We start from the raw sequence: 18,145 nt of genomic DNA on the forward strand, positions 1-18,145 counted from the left end.
GAATCTACAAAATAAAAAAGTTCAAAAATTTTTAAAGATCGTCATTATATTCAAAGTAATGAATAAATAGCGTTGTAGTGTTAGAATTATAAAATTGCCATGAAGTTTTTATTTTCTTTTTAAAAAATGGCTTGGTTTTCTCTTATTGTCAAAATCTAAGCCATCCACACCCAACAAACCAAAACAGCAACACGATCTCACTAGGTTTTCATCTTGGTGTCTTTTGCCTTATAAAATTTGCAAGCAAAAACCACAAATCCAAATACTTGCTTGCAAATACGATGATTATTGGTGAGAAGTTCGCAGGTATGGTGATTTCAATGTGTATTGATGCTGTGAAAGGTGTTGCATGCTTTGTGATTTAGACTGGCTAAAGGTGATGTAAAGGCAACTAGTGGTTTAATCGCATGTAAGATTGTTGTTAATGATCTCCCCCATCCTCGAGATTTTCATGATTTAGATTCACCAGAGGAGTGAATCCATGTTGTTACAGCCATCATAAGAAATTCCATATCCAAAACGATTGATTGTTCTTCGTGTACCAAAACAAACAAGTGGGTTTTTCAATTCTTTGCAGTTACACAAAGTTTTCCATCTCTGACTGCTGGTTATTGGGCTTGGTTTGTTTATGAGAGATAGGTATGTTGTATAATGTGCATGTGGTATAATCGCTCATTTGGAAAGGACTACTTCTTTTAGTAACTCTTCTAAATATTATGGATCATACCCATCTTTCATAGTAAGTTAACTCTAAAAATTTAATAAATTATCTCAAATTGATGAATTTCAAAATAATAATAAGAGCATTTATGTTACATAATGTCAAATGTCATCATAACCATTTTAAAAAAACAAATTGGAAACAAAAAAATTTATGACACAATCAATATTATAAAACATAATGTCTTTGTCTTCATAAATGCAAACTTGACATATGTTTTTAGAATCCCTCTTTTAAATAATACATGGTGCAGTCATCAATGCAAACAAAGAACTAGCATATATTCATATATATATCAATAAAAAAAACATTTGTACAGTAATAGATATATTGCATAGAATCTAGCAGAATGCACATCTCAAAACCATGCTCTGATACCATTATAAATTTAAAGGAAAACTTATTTATGATGTGGGAATTTGTTTTCTTGTCCCTGTATCAATTGCTTCAGTACTACTTTAATTACTACAACCAAATAGGTATTTCACTGTACGAACGTCTTTGTAAATCTTATCAAGTTAATGCAAAGAGTTCAAGGTGGGAGAAGAGGAAGAGAAAACTATATTCTTTCGATAATGAACAAAACTAATTTTCATATAGGTTATGTCCCTATATATATAAGTAGAGGAAGTGGTTTCTTCTTTTAGTAACTCCTCTAAATACTTGGACCAGGTTCATCCCTCATGAACAAGTTAACTCTGCTTATAGATGTGTGACTTTTAACTCTACATACATATTGGTCCGAAGAGATGTGTCTTTAAACTCCACAGACACATTAGTTTGAAGGGGCGTGCCTCTAAACTTTATAAACACATTGGTATGAAAATGTGTTATTTTATTTATAAATACCAGTTTGATGTTGATAAAAAAAATATTATTCTCTTCCTATTTTTTCTCTACAAATTCTCTATTTATATTTATTAGAAACAAAATAGAACATGTTAATAAACTTATAGAAGTTATTGTTTAAGAATTTAAGGCTTTGTTGTGTCCTGAAGGTATATTGCTTTAACCCTACAACAAATATAATGGGGGCAATTAATACCTTAAAGATAATCATCTCCACGCCTCAAAGCTTATTTCTTATACCCTTGATTATTATATTTATGTGCTTTTGGAATTTTTTTTTGTTGTAGTGAATAAACAACAATAAATTAATTATTTTTAGGTTATACCATTAATCTTGTTCAACAAATTCAAGAGTACATTGATTATATGTATCATTATATGTATCATTATATGAGTAGACTGGCTATGAGTGGTGTTTACGAGTTCTATATGGAACATCAAATGTTAATTGTTCTCAATTCTCTACATGAGGAATGGATATTGATGCGACTATCGTTGGAATATAGGCTGAAATTCTTGGATTTCAACAATCTCACTGATATACTGTTGCTCGAGAGAGAACGTCAGTATACCGAAAAGGGTATACAATGCACTATAATAAGCGTAGGTCATTTGGATGTTGCTACTAAATTCATTTCATGGTTCAAGCATAATGAACTTTGATGAAGTAAATGACGTAATTGGAAACCCTACTAATGCACCTGCAATATAAAATAATTCTAAAATTTAGTATTCTTAATTTTTTTAATTTCATTATTATATTTTTGTTAAGATAATTGGTTGTTTATTTTGAACTGTATATTTTATGTAATTTAAGTTTTAATTACATTATGTGCATATATATAAATATATATGTAATTTGATCAATAGGAGTTGTTAGTTGGAATTAATAACTATAATTATGCACTCATTTAAATTTTCAATAATAATTAGACCATACAAATGAAAATTTGTTAAATGTTTATCATTCTTTTCATTCCTATTGTACATGTTGGATTATTATTTATTTAATTTAGAATGAAGTGGAAATAAATATCATTTAAATTTTACTAGATACTAATATTTATAATTGGTGTCAATAAAGCTTAATATGGCTGCATCTAAGAATATTATCGCTGATTTAAACCATAGAGACAAACTAAATAAAAAGAATTACGATGTTTGGCATCGTAAGATTGAGTATCTTCTGGAATAATAAGAAATATTAGACACAATCACACAACTGATGGCTAAACCCGAGCAAGAAAACACTGCTCATCACATATTTGATATAGAAACATATCAAACCTATAAACACAAGTATTGTGTAGCTCACATTCTGATGTTGAGCAGTATGAGTGATGATAAAATGTTGCGTTTTGAAAGGCATTGTTCAGCCCAAATAGTTTGTGACGTGGTGAAGATTCATTATGGGAGAACCTCTACTACTAGACTTCATTAGTTGAAGGTCAAATTTAATGGTTACAAGAAGCATTAAAATAAGATGATGAGGCAACATCTAATAGTCATATCTAATACAACTAGTGAATTAAAGGGTGTTGACAATTAGTGAATTAAAGGGTGTTGACAACTAGTGAATTAAAGGGTGTTGGGCATGAGATGACTAATAAACAATAAGTCCAAGCTATGATCTGGTGTTTGCCAAGTAATTGGAAACACATATGTGGTAACCTTACCCACAATGACAACATCAAGATATTTGATGATGTAGCTCTTCATGTTGAGCTTAAAGAAGATTGACTTCTCGCTAAAAAGCCTGCAAACAAGGTTTTCATATTTGAGACTAAGATACGAGGAGCATATGGCTCTAAACATAAAAGGACAAAGGTAAGGGACTAAGGATCCCAAATATGACAAGAAAGGAATAAAAGTAAGTAGTATTGGATATAAGCGCAGGTGTGGAAAACACAATGATAAGAAAGGCTAGAATATGAATTGTTTTAATTGTGGTAAACATAGTCACTTTGCTCATGATTGTAGTAAGCCAGATACCCAAGAGCAACCAACCACATATCAAGGGATCGAAAAACCTTTGTGAAATTTTATCAAATTTTAAAGAGGAGTGTATACATATACATGGGGAATAATGCTTTCATTGATATGTTTGGGATTGGTATTTGCAAACTGGATTTATGGGGCGATCGCACATTTTATCTTCATGATGTACTCTACACTTCAGAAGTTCGATGATATCTTGTGTCTATTCTTGTTTCACTATAATTAGGCTTTTATATTATATTTGTTGGTTGTGGTGTTGTGTGAAAATATGTCTGGATAATATTTTTTATGGTTTTGGTTTTTGTGTTAAATGGTGTTATGATGTTAAACAACGTTAATGTATCTATTAAGGATGATGCTTTTATTTATGTTGTTCAAAATTCCAACATTACTAATAATAATGATATCATAACTTGACATGCTAGATTAAAAAACATTAAGTAAGACCGATTACGTTGATTGGTAGGAGTTGGTCTTTTAGGATCACTTACCAAACAAGAATTGCCCATTTGTAACTATTGTCTTGCGGAAAAAGCAACTGAATTACCACTTCGCAAAGCTAAAAAAACCAGTAGTCCATTACAGCTTGTTCATCAGATATTTATGGCCCAATGAATGTGAGGGCAAGACATGGTGCGAATTATTTTATCATATTTATAAATAATTTCACACGATTTGGTTGTGTTTATTTGATCTCAAACAAGTCTGAAGTATTAGATTGCTTCATTCGATAGAAAGAAATAACAAGACCCTATTTAACATGGTTAGGTCAATGATGACGTATGCTAACTTACCAATTTTCTTTTAGGAAGATGCATTGTTAGCTGCTGCCTATAGAATAACGACAAACTTAATATATGTTATTTGCATCAATAGGGGTGTGCAACTTATATCCACAATAATTCTCATAAATATAGGAAACTTTGTCCTAGGGGAAAGATATTTTGAACATTCCAAAGAATTTATATTTATTGGTGAAAAAACTGATGGAAAAGTGACGGAGATTGAATCGTATGATGTTGTATTCTTAGAAAATAAATTTTCAACGATAGGTGAGGTTAATAAAGATTTTCAATTACATGAAATAAAAAATCTAAACTATGGCACAATAAGCCATTCAATAGAAGGCTAAAGGAAACTCTTAATCCTCAAGAAAATATAGTAAGATCATGAGCAATCTCAACCTTGTAGAAGCATTTGTAAACCAATTTCTCATTGTCGATTTGAGGTTGAGAGGGAAGTGTTCATGATTGCTTCACAAGATGATGAAGAGCCTAAAACATTTAGTCATGCTCTATTTGGTCCTAAAGCAAGAGAATTGATTAAAGTTATGGAAGAAGAAATAGAGTTGATGAAAACTAATCAAGTCTGAGATTTAATCGATTTACCATCAGGACGAAGATTCAATAGAAATAAATAAGTTCTTAAAATTAAACATAAGACGGATAGTTCATTATAACACTTTAAGGCTCGACTAGTAGCGAAAGGTTACATTAAAAAAGAACGAATTGATTATGAAGATACATTCTCACCAATTATGAGGATTACTTCAGTTCGCCTCATTTTAGTTATAGTCGCATATATGGACTTAGAGTTATACCAAATGGGTGTTAGAACTACATTTCTCAATAGATAACTAAATGAGGATATATATATGGATCGACCTTTAGGATTTAAGACTAAAGGACATAAGCGCAAAATTTTCAAGCTTAAAAAATCCATACATGGTCTTAAGCAAGCTTCTAGATAATTGAACATCAAGTTTCATCGAGCTATCCTTAATGATGGTTTTACAATGATGGAAGAAGACCATTGCATGTATTTAAAATGTTCTAAAAATAGTTTTATAATATTGTCTTTGTATGTTGACGACATCTTAATAGCTGGAAATAACAAAGAAATAATTGATACTACTAAAAGGTGGTTATCATTATATTTTGAAATAAAAAACATGTGTGAGGCCAACTATGTTCTTGGTGTGAAAATCATAAAAGATCACGCTAAAAGACTTTTGGATTTAACTCTAAAGACTTACATCAAATGGACACCCCTGTTGATAAAAACTTAAGCTTAAGGCATAATATGTGTCCCAAAACTCCAGAAAAAAAGAGAAAATATCCAAAGTACCCTATGTCAGTGTCATCGGTAGTTTGATATATGTAACACGTCTTAATATATGTTATGTCGTTTAATTGGTTAGCCGATATCAATTAAACTCTGATCAGAAACACTAAATAACAGTAAAAAGAAACATACGAAAGCTTACAATGATTGAATAATGAATAAATGCCATTAGTATATCATGTTATTCATTATTTATTTTATGAAATATATTGTGAGTATCATATAATATAATTTATTAAAGTATGTTGATATACTTAAATTGGCTCACTCACACGAGCAATTACCTTTAGCACTTGTAAGGTGAGTAGAGATGAGACTATTTGAGTTTTAATGCTTAATAAGCGACTTGGGTGCAATAGGAGCAATTTTAATTCAAAGTTGTTATTAAAAAGTCACCTTGATTGGGACCACGATGAGGTTCTTAAATAAAAGAATCGATATAAATGAATTCTCATCATTCATGTGTCTATTATGATTGAAGCTAAGTATTAAATTATTCATCTGCCACTAATGACAATGAGCAAATAAAAATTTCTAATTTGAAGTCTATATTGTTTAACGACAAGACTAAGACTCATATGATGTATAACAAAAAGAGCAATAACATACACTTTTTATCTTCAAAAAAGAAAAGAGTAAGCTATGTTATAGCATGTATTTCATACTACAAGTGTTAATGACCATTACAAGAATAAAGAATGGATCCTTGCTTCTTTATTATATGAGCCTTGGAGATCATATCTAAAATTTCAAAATCTTACCCTTTTGTGACTTTTGATTGTATCAAGAGGTGATGTATAAATGATCGCTATTTTAGGAGTATATCCTATGGTCAAAGAATGATTCGACTTAAAGAAATACTATTAGGAAAACAAGTTAATTCAAACCTAATTGATATAAGTGCGAAAGAAAATGTAATTTTAGCTCTACACCTGTTACTTGTATTCACCAAACGAGATCATATCACTTGAATAACTTTGATATAATTTAGAATACTTATAATTGTAATGATAGATTGAGTATGAAATTCTCGAGTGATTGAATTATATTCAGTCATGTGTAACTAAAAATATTTGGGGTATATTAGTACACTTTAATGAATGATTAATTATGAGGTTGATGTCTCCTATGAGACTCGTATTAGGTTTATATATTGGAGCTCATTTCATTATGTGCTTCGGGTTGCACAATTTGTTCGTCAAGTATGAAATTCTTGTACAAGTTTGAAATATAATGTATTAGATAGATTTAGTCTTCCTTGGTGTGAGTGTGAGATGTTGTTATTGGGTTAGGTATGGTCCGTCTATGAGGGATGGGCCTGGTCTAAGTATTTAAAGGAGTTATTAAAGGAAGTAATCAGTCTCTTTGGTTGTATATATAGGGACATAACTCATATGAAAAGTAGTTTTATTCATTATTGAAAGGATATAGTTTTTTCTTTATTTTCTCCCATCTTGGACTCTCTGCATTAACTTGACAAGATGTACAAATATGTTCGTATTGTGAAATATCTCTCCGGTTCTAGTAATCAAAATAACATTGAAGCAATCCAGGGATAAGAAAGTGAATTCTCACATCACAAGTAAGTTTTCCTTTATATCTACATTGGCGACAACACCTTCTTTTCTTCCTTGTCTATTAGGCTAGACTCTCTCATTTCCTCTTCACCTAAATTCTCCTCTATTTTTTAATTGGTCTTCAATTTGTGAAATGAGTTTTTCAAATTTCCACGAAATGAGTTTTTCAATTTCAAACAACATTTTCATGCGTTTGAGGAAAATCTTACATGCCACTAGGCATGCCTTCATTTTTTCTCCACTTGTATATGCAAAATAGATTTTAATTCTCAGTAGTATATTTGATAGATATAGACAAAGAAAATTGAATTAATCGAGGGAAAATGGGATCTTGAATTCGAGAGAGGAATATAACATATGAGGCATGATGAATTGAGATGTCATATGGAATACCAAGTGACATTACAGCTTGGGTAGATTCATCTTTTTGGTTTAAATTTAAAAATTGTGTTGATGTATGATGTAAACTATAATTTATAAAGAAACAGTGGTAGAGTAAAAAAAAAGTAATCCTCCAATTAATTAAAATTTTTTTTAAAAGGGTGATGCTTTTAACATATACTATCTTAGAAGACACTATTGGTTGTAATGATTTTTTTTGTTTTTGCCTCTAGTTTTCTTTAATTACTATTTTATTATTTAATATTCAATTTATTAGAGAATGATCTTCATGATTTGTTGCAGTTTATTTTATACGTGGTTATCTTAGTCTCATGACCTGTTTTGTGGGTTTAACAAGTTAACCTGGTTGACTCGTTTTTTTTCTTTTTTTTCAATTTTTCTTTAAACATTAGGTTGATCAGGGATTAAATTTTGTGATTTTTTTTGCTTTATATTAGGTCGTCTCGGTCTTGTAACTAGGATTATGTTGCTGGTTAACATGGGTTGAGTTTGATCATTTCATTGTGTCTTTTTTTAGTTTTTTTTTTTAACTTTATCCATCAATAATTAGTTAGTTGCGAATTGTGCTTTATAATTTGTTTCAACCTGCTTTATACAAGGTTATCCTAGTCTCATGATTCAAGTTACGGATTTGATAAGATAACCTGAATTGATTTGGGTTATTTTTTCAATTTATTTTCTATAAGGTTATCACAATCCCATGGATCATGAGTTTAACGAGTTAATCCAAGTTTATATGAGTTGTTTTTGTGTTCTTTTCTTCATTATTTTTTTTTAATTTTATCTCTCAACACTGGGTTAATCAAGAACCAAGCTCCAAATTTGTTTCAATTTATTTTTTATGATGTTATTATAGTCTCATGACTTAAGTTATGGATTTTACAAATTGACTCGGGTTGTTTCTTGTCATTTTTTAATTGATTTTTTTTCAATTTCATTCATAAATATGGAGTTGAATGAGAATTGAACTTTATAATTTGTTTTGCATATACTTTATATGAGGTTATTATTACCTCATGATTTGAATCGTGAATTTAGTAAATTAACTCGAGTTAATTAAATATATTATTATTTTAATATTAAAAAAATAATGATAATATATTGATTTTTTTTGTCAAACTATATTTTTATTGTTCAATTTATATTTAAATCATCAAGTCAATTAAATTACATTACATCAATTGTTACATACTTTAATTTTTATTTTTATTAAAAAATATACTAAAAATGTTTGAATATTTTTTTACGTATAGAAGTTTTTTGATCTTGATCCACCGTGTAATACGGGTGAATCTATGAAAAAATCTGAATTTTAGTCAAAGTCCGTCTGGTCCGTGCAGATGAGCGAAAAATGGTCGTTCACGGGCTCACGAACTAATTTATGGCCCAAAATATCATCTAGACCCGAATAAAAACGAGGGCGGGTCATCCAGGCCCAAATCACCACTAACGCAAGCGAATCGATAAAATAAACTCAGAACATCGTGTTTGATCGAAGCCAACCATCGCTCCCAAAATGGCGACAGACGTCGAATCACCATCACCGCAGGAGAAGCCTAGCACCCAGCGGCCACCACCTCCACCACCACCAGCAGAAACTTATTTGACTTCGATAATAAAATCGAAGCCAGTAGAAGAAACAGCGCCATGGATCGATAACGCAATGCAACAAGCTCTTATTTACCATAAAAACATCCAAGACTCCCTTGACACTGCCATAGAAGCTTCAAAATCTCGCTTTTCTGAAATCACCTCGACTTCTCAAGCTCATTTCAGCCAAACGATTGTAAGCTCATTATTTCATTCATAAAATTTGCACTCATAAATGTACATTATATATACACGCATTTTTTTACTTGACTGTGAATTAATCGTATGATTCTTTGCAACATGTTAAGTCAGAGATTGGTGTTTATGAGGGTAAATTATTTGGCAAGGTTAAAGGTATAAAAGAATTCACCGTTAACGTTGTAATTGGAGTTCAGGATTTTTATTTATTTTTTGAGGTTTTAAAGTTTGGTGAATTTTTTTTTTGGTAGAGGAGATTAATGTTGCAGCTTCGCATCCGTTGATTACGAGCGCTGTTGCTGTTGGATTGGGACTTGTGGCTCTTAAAAGTATGATCCTCAAGTTATTTGCTCAATGAATCAGAGCTTACCTTTTTTTGTTATTTTATGAGATATCTGCCATATAATGCAACGAGTTGTTAATTTGTTGTGTAAGGAGCTGGAACAAAGCTGGCTAAGATTGAATGTGAAATGTACTGAAACTTTGAAGTTAGATAATGTTTCCGATTTGTAATTTAGTGTCAAAGAATGATTAGGTTCAAGAACATATAAGAAGCAGTCTGTTTTTTTCTCTGATTGTCTCCGAAACTTGTTGGTTCTCTCACTCTGATGCTTATTGCTACAATTCATGCCATGCAGGACCAAGACAAATTTTGTATTACAAGACCTTGCGTCTTTTTACGAGTGAAGAGGTGAGCACAAGACTTCCCTGCCTTTTGTTTTCTTTTTTCTGTCCCTGTAAGAGGCATGTAACAAAAAAGGCAACCAATTAGGCTCTAAATAGCCTAATTAACTCCCATCGTGCTCCTCCAATAACAACTTCTTTGTTTAGTAACCTGTTGTAATGGGGTTTCTCCGCACCCCTTCACTGGCAGATGGCAAACCTGCTAAGGCGAGGACTTACACTCCAAAGGTTGCTAAGATGGTCACGAGTCATCTGGATCTCAGCTCCTCCATTGTGAACTTGTAACTCTTGAACATGTACATGCACACTTGTATAGGATATGTGACAGTAGGATATGTAAGGCTCCATGTAAAGGATACTAGGCTTGAGTAGACATCTCCCTGCAAATGTAACTAAAACTACCAATGTTTGCATTATGTTAACCATTAATGCTATGCTACAAAATGGAGTTCACTGCATCTTACACAATGTTTTTCAAATTCCCTTATTGATGATGGGACATTAGTTTGGGTGACTTTATCACTCTAGTCAATATTTCTTTACTGATTACTATTCTGATATACTTTTGATCCAATAATTCAACTTGCTATCCGTTATGTTTACAACTCTACAAGTGCAGAAGCACCATCCTAATGTGTAAGCAGTTGTGGTGAGTGCAGCAAACATGTCTGTACTGAACAGAACTTTACTTGCAACCCTATTTCTTGCCGCAGGCCTTGCTTTCCCAAGCTGATGCTAAAGTAAAGGAATTGCAACAGTCGATTAGCCTCCTGAAGGCTGAAAGTGAGAATTTGAAGGTAATCTTTCCCTCACCTTTCAATTTTTCATGATATGTTATTAATTTTGTGTTCAAAGTGCCTTTTTTTTTTTCCTTTTAATCTTTTTGGTTCCATCGTGTCTGAACTCTAAAAGCAGATAGCTGTTTCCTGTGAGATTTTTCCTTAGTTCAAAAATATCTCCCTCTCAACATTCTTTTCATTTTAATTTTTAAGAACAACCAATGGATGGTGACATCAACTATGCACTCGGACATTTATTTATGGCTATTCATGGAAGTGAGGGCTCCACTTATGAACTATAATTACATTTAATGGAGAAAATGGAATTTACATTCCATCGCATCATGAATTTTTGATGCATTGTATGCCTCAGTGAAAATTTGACAGGAGCCAAATATACTGATTTTTATCTGTTGCAACCTCCCCATTTCAATAAGAAAAGACGAACGAAGAACACATTTTGACAGAAAAACAAACTGCTGAAGAAGTTTTATATACCAACAGAGCTCTGTCATTAATCTGTATGGAAGATGTCATTATACCAAATACATGTGCATACATTAAGATAATGCATTAGTATTTGCAATCACGTCAAAATATCAGCAGGAATGGAAAGATGCTCCATCTCAACAGCGTTCTTGCAATATAAACAGATTTGAGGGAAATTCTTTGCCCTACCAGGAGGGATGGAAGACAAGATTGCTCCTGATAGGGCTTGGTGTTGGGAATGGGCTCTGATGGGATACAGTACATAGGGGAAAATTAACGTGGTCTCTCTTTGGGGGTGCTAGTTGACAATTGAACTCTTAAGAATTAATTAGTTATTAGATTTATGTTGGTGAGGAATTCCAGTCTTTGCCCTGTACCTGCTGGGGACATAGTATAGGATGAGGATGGGAAAAGAGTTGAGAATAGGGGTGGGGATTCCTCATCTCAATCTGTCTGCTGCTATTCTTAGCTATCCTCTTCAACTAGTATCCCGTGACATACAGTTACTGATTTTCAGAGGAGGGCATCGTTAGCTGAAGAAGAATTGATTAGGGGAAGGACGAAGCTCAGGTTTGTGATTTCAGTGAAAGGGTTTCTGATGTTCACTTTTGAAAAGCATGGAAGGGAAATTTTCCATCTGGCTGATCTATCCTGTGGAAACTTTGTTCTTTATTGTTACAGGCATGCAGGGAAGCAGATCCAAGGTGTAATTTGCTCAGCTTACAAGATTGAAAGACAAGCTACCGGTATGTAAATGCCACAGCCCCCTTAGTGTTGTCATTAAGCAAAAAAGTTGGACGGATAAAACATTTGTTAATTCAAATATGCTTTGTTGCATCAGGTTTGAGGGATATTCTTGGGGAGTTGCCTAGAGCAGATGCATCTAGATTTCAGTCACAAGTAAGTATTTCAGATAATAACCCTAGACATGCTTTCCACATGTATATATATATACTCTATCAAGATTTGAAAAGGGTATACAAAACTCATGCTTGGTGTTCTGTTATTGCTGCTATGGGAAAAAGAGCCTTTCATAGAGGTCTTCTTGTTGCTGTTGGCTCGCATACATAATAGGGGAGGGGGTTGCGTGTTTGTAATTTATCATGGTTTATATCTTAATTTGATTGAAAAAGAAAACAATCTTGCTGAACTCATATTCTTATACTCTGCAGTGAAGTTAAAATGCACGAAAAATCTGTTAGGTATGCATTTGCACATAAATATGTTATAACATCATGGGATAAGTGACGGTGCATTTATGTGCAAATGCATTACCCTAAGTTTCCCGTCTATACAGATTTTTCTTACATATCGCTCCATTGCAGTACCGCTAAAAGGCAAGATTTTAGAATTCCAGGTAAAACCTATTTGGGCCTTAAGGAATAGATCTAATTTAAATACTCTAATAGAATAAATGCCATCCTGAAAACAAACTACTAAAATGTAAACGTTGGTTTTGTTTTGACTCCAGCAGTTGTTAAATCCTACCCTATACTTTTATGGAATGACTAATTAGTAATTACCCTTCATTTTAACTAACTTTTTTTTTTTAATATCAACTTGCAATCTTTAACTACAGTTAAGATTTTATTCATATCAATTCTAAATGTATAGGCCCAACAAAAAATTAGTAATATGCGTAGTTTAGTAAATGATATTTAATGTGATGTTTTAATTAGTCAAGTTATTTTTGAAAATTATTATAATAGATTTTAATTTACAAGTACATAAATAGTTTAAAGCTCATAAAAAATATATAAAATCATGCTCATCATAAAAACATTTGATTTACATTTTTTTTAATATAATTTTGTATTAAGATAGCATTTTTTTTTTATTCAACAACACTATAGCTTCTCAAGCTGGTATAAATAAAACTGCAAGTTGATTTGGCTTACACTTTTCTTTTCTTTTCCTTTTTATTTATTTATTTTTAAATCTAAGCTATTAAATTTGTTTTTAATGGATGATCTGATCGGCTTGCAGGTTTCCAGCTTAGCTTCCGAGGCAAAGCAAGAAAGGAATGCTTTGTCCAAGATGATCACAAAAATCAGTAACTATAGAATCTCAGTTTGAGAATGCTATTTGCTCGCTGTCTATGTTTGCAATGTATTGGAATTTTAACATCACAATTCACAATCACGTATCTTCCATGCAAGATATGGCATCACTTCTTGAGATTTTTGAGTTTTGATTCTGCTTTTTGTTAGAAGCAAAAGCACTGTCGATGGCACATCTTTCATCGGCCGGGAATTATTTCAGTATATACATTGGATGAATACAGACGTGAAAGAATTCCATTGCGAATGGATAGACTACAGGAGTACAGCGTAGTCTGTCTTTCCCAAATTGTATTTTAGCGTTCGTACCTGAACATTCCGGTGGATGTTTCAACTTGCTACTGGTCCAATAATATCAGGCGCGATGCTTCGGCAGGCTTCAATAGTTATGTTAGTGTATTTTGTAGTCTGAAAGCCCAGATCTGTTATAAAAATTATATTTTTATGTGGGAGAAAAGTGTATAAAACATCTCAGACATGGTAGGTACGCACGCTTGTACTTTTGAATACCATGCGTGTGGAAGAGATCTGTCAGCAAGATGGTTAAAAAAGTTTTAATCAACCTGCCATTTTCATTTTTTTTTATATTCTCATAAATAAAATCATGTTTTTTTTTATATAAAAAAATCATATTACGGCATGATTGATGTTTCAAGCATGTATTAATATTTCTTTGTTTTGAGACATGTTGTTCTTTGTAATTTATATTTCTGGCTGGAGAGCTTCTTGAGGTTGCCTATCCTAAAGGGCATGGGAAATTTGGAATTTCTGTCTTCCAGAATCAAAATATTTCTATCACGCTATTACTGTTATTGAAAAACATGTACAGGCATAAATGAGATGCAGTTGTTGTTAATTAACTCATGCAAGCATATTTCCCTTCTACCCTATGACAACCACCCTCTCTCAAAACAGGTTTCCTACTCTAACGTAAGACGCATGCTGGTTTTGGTCTATTTTGACGTTCATATACTAGCTGAGATGTTATAGACACCCTAAGATATAACGCGTTTTAGAAATGTTTTTAAAATTTATTTTTTTAATATATTAATATCAAAAATAATCTTTTTAAAATAAAAAATATATTATTTTGATATATTTTTTTAAAAAAAATACTTTAAAAAATAATTTCTACCATATTTCTAAATACTTGTATAAGACATATGGATATACTTGAAACTAGTCGCTCTACTACACCTGAATATACTACTTTCATCTACTAGATGAAATCTTATAGATAGATTGAATTTTTGACAAACTAATATACTGAGAATAATTGCTACATCTAAATGTAATTATTTAGGTGGTGGTATAGTGGTAAAAACTTGGGATTAAGAGGTTTGCTCCTTCTGTGGTATTAGGTTCGAACCTTGTGGTTGCTCATATGATGGCTACTGGAGGCTTACATGGTCGTTAACTTCAGAGCCCGTGAGATTAGTCGAGGTATGTGCAAGCTGACCCGGACACCCACGTTAAACTTTAAAAAAAATTTGCTACATCTAAATGTATTGCTTCATGATCAAACTTTGATCCACTGGGCTTGATGTCACTACATACTCTTTTTAAGTAGTTCAAAACTACAAATGAAAAACATATTGATAATTGCATGAACACATTGACATGAATTCAAAGCTATTTAGATAGCAATAACCCAATGTAAAAGTGATATTATTCTCTTGAAAAATAAAAGACTGTTTTACTCTGTAGATGTTTCAATTGTTAAAGTTCAGCTCTTTACACTTTCTAACTCATAGCAACTTAAAAAAAAATTAAAGAGTTTTTAAACAACACCATCAATTTCTACACCAACTTTCTTTATTGTGACTGTTAAAGGTTGTTGTATTGGAATCGATCACTTGCAGAGCAAATCCATTTCCGTCCGAGTAGAGCTGCCATCATAAATAAGAGTTGAAACTTTAAAACCAAAATTATGTTAGAAATGATTAAGTTCAAGATCCAATTACCAACAACTAACAACACTAGAGTATTTTCTTTCTCAATTCTTTTAACAATAGAAAGCAGCTTGATAAAATAACCAGCAGTTAGCCAGTTACTACCCTACAGATTTCAAGCCGCTGAGATCATGACACGCTAGCAAACTTCATAGCCTTGGTAACCGTGCTGTTGCTGCTGCTGCTGCCTCACCGTCATCTCTTTCTGTCTTCGGAGCTCCAAAACTTTACGGTGCGAGTTCGAATGCCGAGTCAACACAAAAGTCGGACTCGCTGCGGGTCGATATTCTGGTACAAGCCGGCCCGACTTATACCTGACTCCACAGGCATTGCATAGCGTTTTTGGACCCAGCGGACCCGTCCTCCACTGAGGAGTCTTCTCAGACGCGCAGTGAGTGCACCTCCGCACTGTCCCCTCCTCCGCCGGAGAATGCGGCGCTCCGTCGTTTTCCTTCTTCAATCTCGATTTGCCGGTCACCGCAGTTTCGAGCTCCGGCGAGGAGGACGTCGCGGTGGGGGCGGTGGCTCGTGAGCGTTTGCTGCGAGATTTGTTGCAAAACGACGTGTCGGTTGGGATATTAATGATGCTCGGAAAGTCGGAGAACGAGTCCTCCACGAATTGCGATAGCCACTCTAGCTCTGCCACGTCATCGGTCTGCGCAGAAAAAAAAACAGAGATAATTATAAAAACATTTCAGTAAAATTATATTGTTATATATAGTTTAATTAAAAAAGAGACGAGGAGTGGCCTACTGGGACTGAGAGATGGTCAGTGAAGTCAGTGGAGAGAGAAGAAGGGTTATTAATATAGGTGGAGGAGGGGAAGTGGTGGTGATGGATGGAGGGGGTTTCAGGTGGAGGAAGGTGGTGGTGGTGGTCGATGGAGGAGGAGGGTGAGGAGAGGAGGTCGTCATTAGAGAAGTCTAAAAGGTCATCAATGTGGAAATAATCAGGTGCAGTGGTGGTAGACAATCCTCCATAGACATCCATTTTTGGTGTTTTTATTGACGCGGGCTTAATTTTCTCTCCCTCTAGCTCTTTCCTTTTTGGAGAAGAAAGACAAGCGAGGAAGAGAGAAACCCAGAAGAGAGATTAGCCAGAGAAAACTGAAGATGGGCTGCTCTCTCTCTCTCTCTCTCTCTCTCTCTCTATCTCTCTCTGAGGGGTGCAAGATGGCAGAGAGATTGGAGGAATTTTAAAGGGTGAGGTAAGAGTGGAGTTTTTCATGCAACGATGGACACATGGATACACATGCTGGCTTGACTAATGTGAAGGTACGGTGGTTAATGCATTTATGCTGCCTCTAGGCAGGCTTTTTAATTATTTTAGTTTATGAGCTGACTTGATTACGGTGTAATGCCAGTTATGGGTGGCATTAGTTTCTGTGATTATATAATTAATTAGTTACTTAAATATAAGCACTGAAAACAATGGTCGCTGATTGGCTATAGGCAGTGTTGCCATTGAGGGTTAGGCTGTAGTTTTTGCTCAAAATATGGTGGTCTGTACATTTTTAACTGCGGATGCCAGTCTATGAGCTGACTTAATTATGGTTTAGTGGTGTTTTCGAGTGGATTTTTATGCAGGAGGATTAAATACAATAAAGGTAATAGCATTTGTAGGTGTGATTTTATTTTATTATAAGCTTAAATAATACTATTTAATGGAGCGGTACGTATTGCCATCACTTTTAAATCTAGCTGCTACATCTTTAATCTAATTGAAAGAAAACCATTCACCTTGCTTGAGACTAGAGGGTTCATGAGATTCTTAATTTTCGCTTGTGTTAGTATTAAATAAACATGTTGGAGCAAACATGAAACGCATCGTTTTAATCATATTGATGCCTCCCCTCTCCAGCTTAAAAGGATACTTACCAATTGAGAAATGGGGGATGGATCTAAGTGCACCTACAAGAAGTGTCCAAGAAAATAAAGAAACCAGCGAGTTCTTTTCCTTTTTTTTTTTATTATATAGTAGAATGTTTTTTAAAAGTATTTGTTATCTAAAATTATATTAAATTAATTTTTTTTATTTTTGATATTAATACATTAAAATTATTAGTAAACACTGTAAAAAAATATTAATTTAATTTTATTAAGATAAATATATTTTTAAAAAACATAGAAAAAAAAAAGATTACAAGGCATTAAAACTTTATCGTGGCAGTTATATATTTTCTGCGCTCACTCCATCTCCCTTGTTGCTTATCTTATTATTAATCACCCGCTATTCATATACCTTTCTTGCGTCGGCTGGCTATAGAATTTAGGAGGCCATACTTCTTGTACAACAACGTACGTATGTGTAATTTTACTTCATTAAACATTTACTGTCGGGGATTTAGAAGTAATCATCATATACAACGACAGTAACAAGCTATATTTTACTAGGAGGTGTTGGCAGCGGTTGAATCATGTTTTTTATTTTTAAATTAGTTTTTTTACCGATAATAAATAGTCTTAATGTTTTGTGTCAAGATAAATTATAAAAATTAAAAAATATATAATTTTAATAAAATATTTTAAAAAATAAATCTTACCACTGTCGAAAACATAACCTTAATGTACTTTTTTCTAGAAAACAAATACAATTTAATTAAAAATCATTCGCTACCAACCACTGCATGATCATATATATATATAATCTGTAACAACTAATTAGGCAAAAAACCTCAGTACCATCCTCTTTTTTGAAACAATGTCTCGTGAACAATCTCAGG

At 33.0% G+C, this 18,145-nt stretch overlaps 2 protein-coding genes across 4 annotated transcripts; one reads left to right on the forward strand and one right to left on the reverse strand.

The window, feature by feature from the left end:
- The first annotated feature begins 9,130 nt into the window (after positions 1-9,130).
- Positions 9,131-14,056, forward strand: LOC133681760 (uncharacterized). 3 transcript variants are annotated; one of them, XM_062104887.1, is made up of 10 exons: positions 9,131-9,457; positions 9,570-9,615; positions 9,711-9,788; positions 10,098-10,150; positions 10,857-10,940; positions 11,929-11,981; positions 12,093-12,157; positions 12,253-12,311; positions 12,709-12,768; positions 13,398-14,056. In XM_062104887.1, the coding sequence occupies exons 1-10, from the start codon at positions 9,188-9,190 to the stop codon at positions 13,485-13,487; spliced, it is 858 nt and encodes a 285-aa protein (XP_061960871.1). In that variant the 5' UTR covers positions 9,131-9,187; the 3' UTR covers positions 13,488-14,056. The 3 variants fall into 3 exon arrangements, with proteins under 3 accessions (XP_061960871.1, XP_061960872.1, XP_061960873.1); XM_062104888.1 differs by lacking the exon at positions 12,709-12,768 and having other exon boundaries at positions 9,134-9,457; XM_062104889.1 differs by lacking the exon at positions 13,398-14,056 and having other exon boundaries at positions 9,134-9,457; positions 12,584-12,717.
- A 1,330-nt stretch (positions 14,057-15,386) lies between these two features.
- On the reverse strand, positions 15,387-16,690 carry LOC133682187 (GATA transcription factor 2-like). Its single transcript, XM_062105463.1, has 2 exons — positions 16,177-16,690; positions 15,387-16,078 (listed from the first exon to the last, which is right to left on the reverse strand). Exons 1-2 carry the CDS (start codon positions 16,411-16,413, stop codon positions 15,563-15,565), a joined length of 753 nt encoding a protein of 250 aa, XP_061961447.1. The 5' UTR covers positions 16,414-16,690; the 3' UTR covers positions 15,387-15,562.
- Positions 16,691-18,145: the final 1,455 nt, after the last annotated feature.

This window comes from Populus nigra, chromosome 2, assembly GCF_951802175.1.
Source record: "Populus nigra chromosome 2, ddPopNigr1.1, whole genome shotgun sequence".
NCBI lineage: Eukaryota > Viridiplantae > Streptophyta > Magnoliopsida > Malpighiales > Salicaceae > Populus > Populus nigra.

What these genes read in the sequence shown, in the direction of transcription:
- LOC133681760 (XM_062104887.1), top strand. Translation starts at nt 9,188, where the DNA reads ATGGCGACAGACGTCGAATCACCATCACCGCAGGAGAAGCCTAGCACC. An exon ending in GATTGAAAGACAAGCTACCG is followed by an intron (nt 12,158 to 12,252) that starts GTATGTAAATGC and finishes TTGTTGCATCAG; the next exon opens with GTTTGAGGGATATTCTTGGG. An exon ending in CATCTAGATTTCAGTCACAA is followed by an intron (nt 12,312 to 12,708) that starts GTAAGTATTTCA and finishes CCGTCTATACAG; the next exon opens with ATTTTTCTTACATATCGCTC.
- LOC133682187 (XM_062105463.1), bottom strand. Translation starts at nt 16,413, where the DNA reads ATGGATGTCTATGGAGGATTGTCTACCACCACTGCACCTGATTATTTC. An exon ending in CTGACCATCTCTCAGTCCCA is followed by an intron (nt 16,079 to 16,176) that starts GTAGGCCACTCC and finishes TTTTCTGCGCAG; the next exon opens with ACCGATGACGTGGCAGAGCT.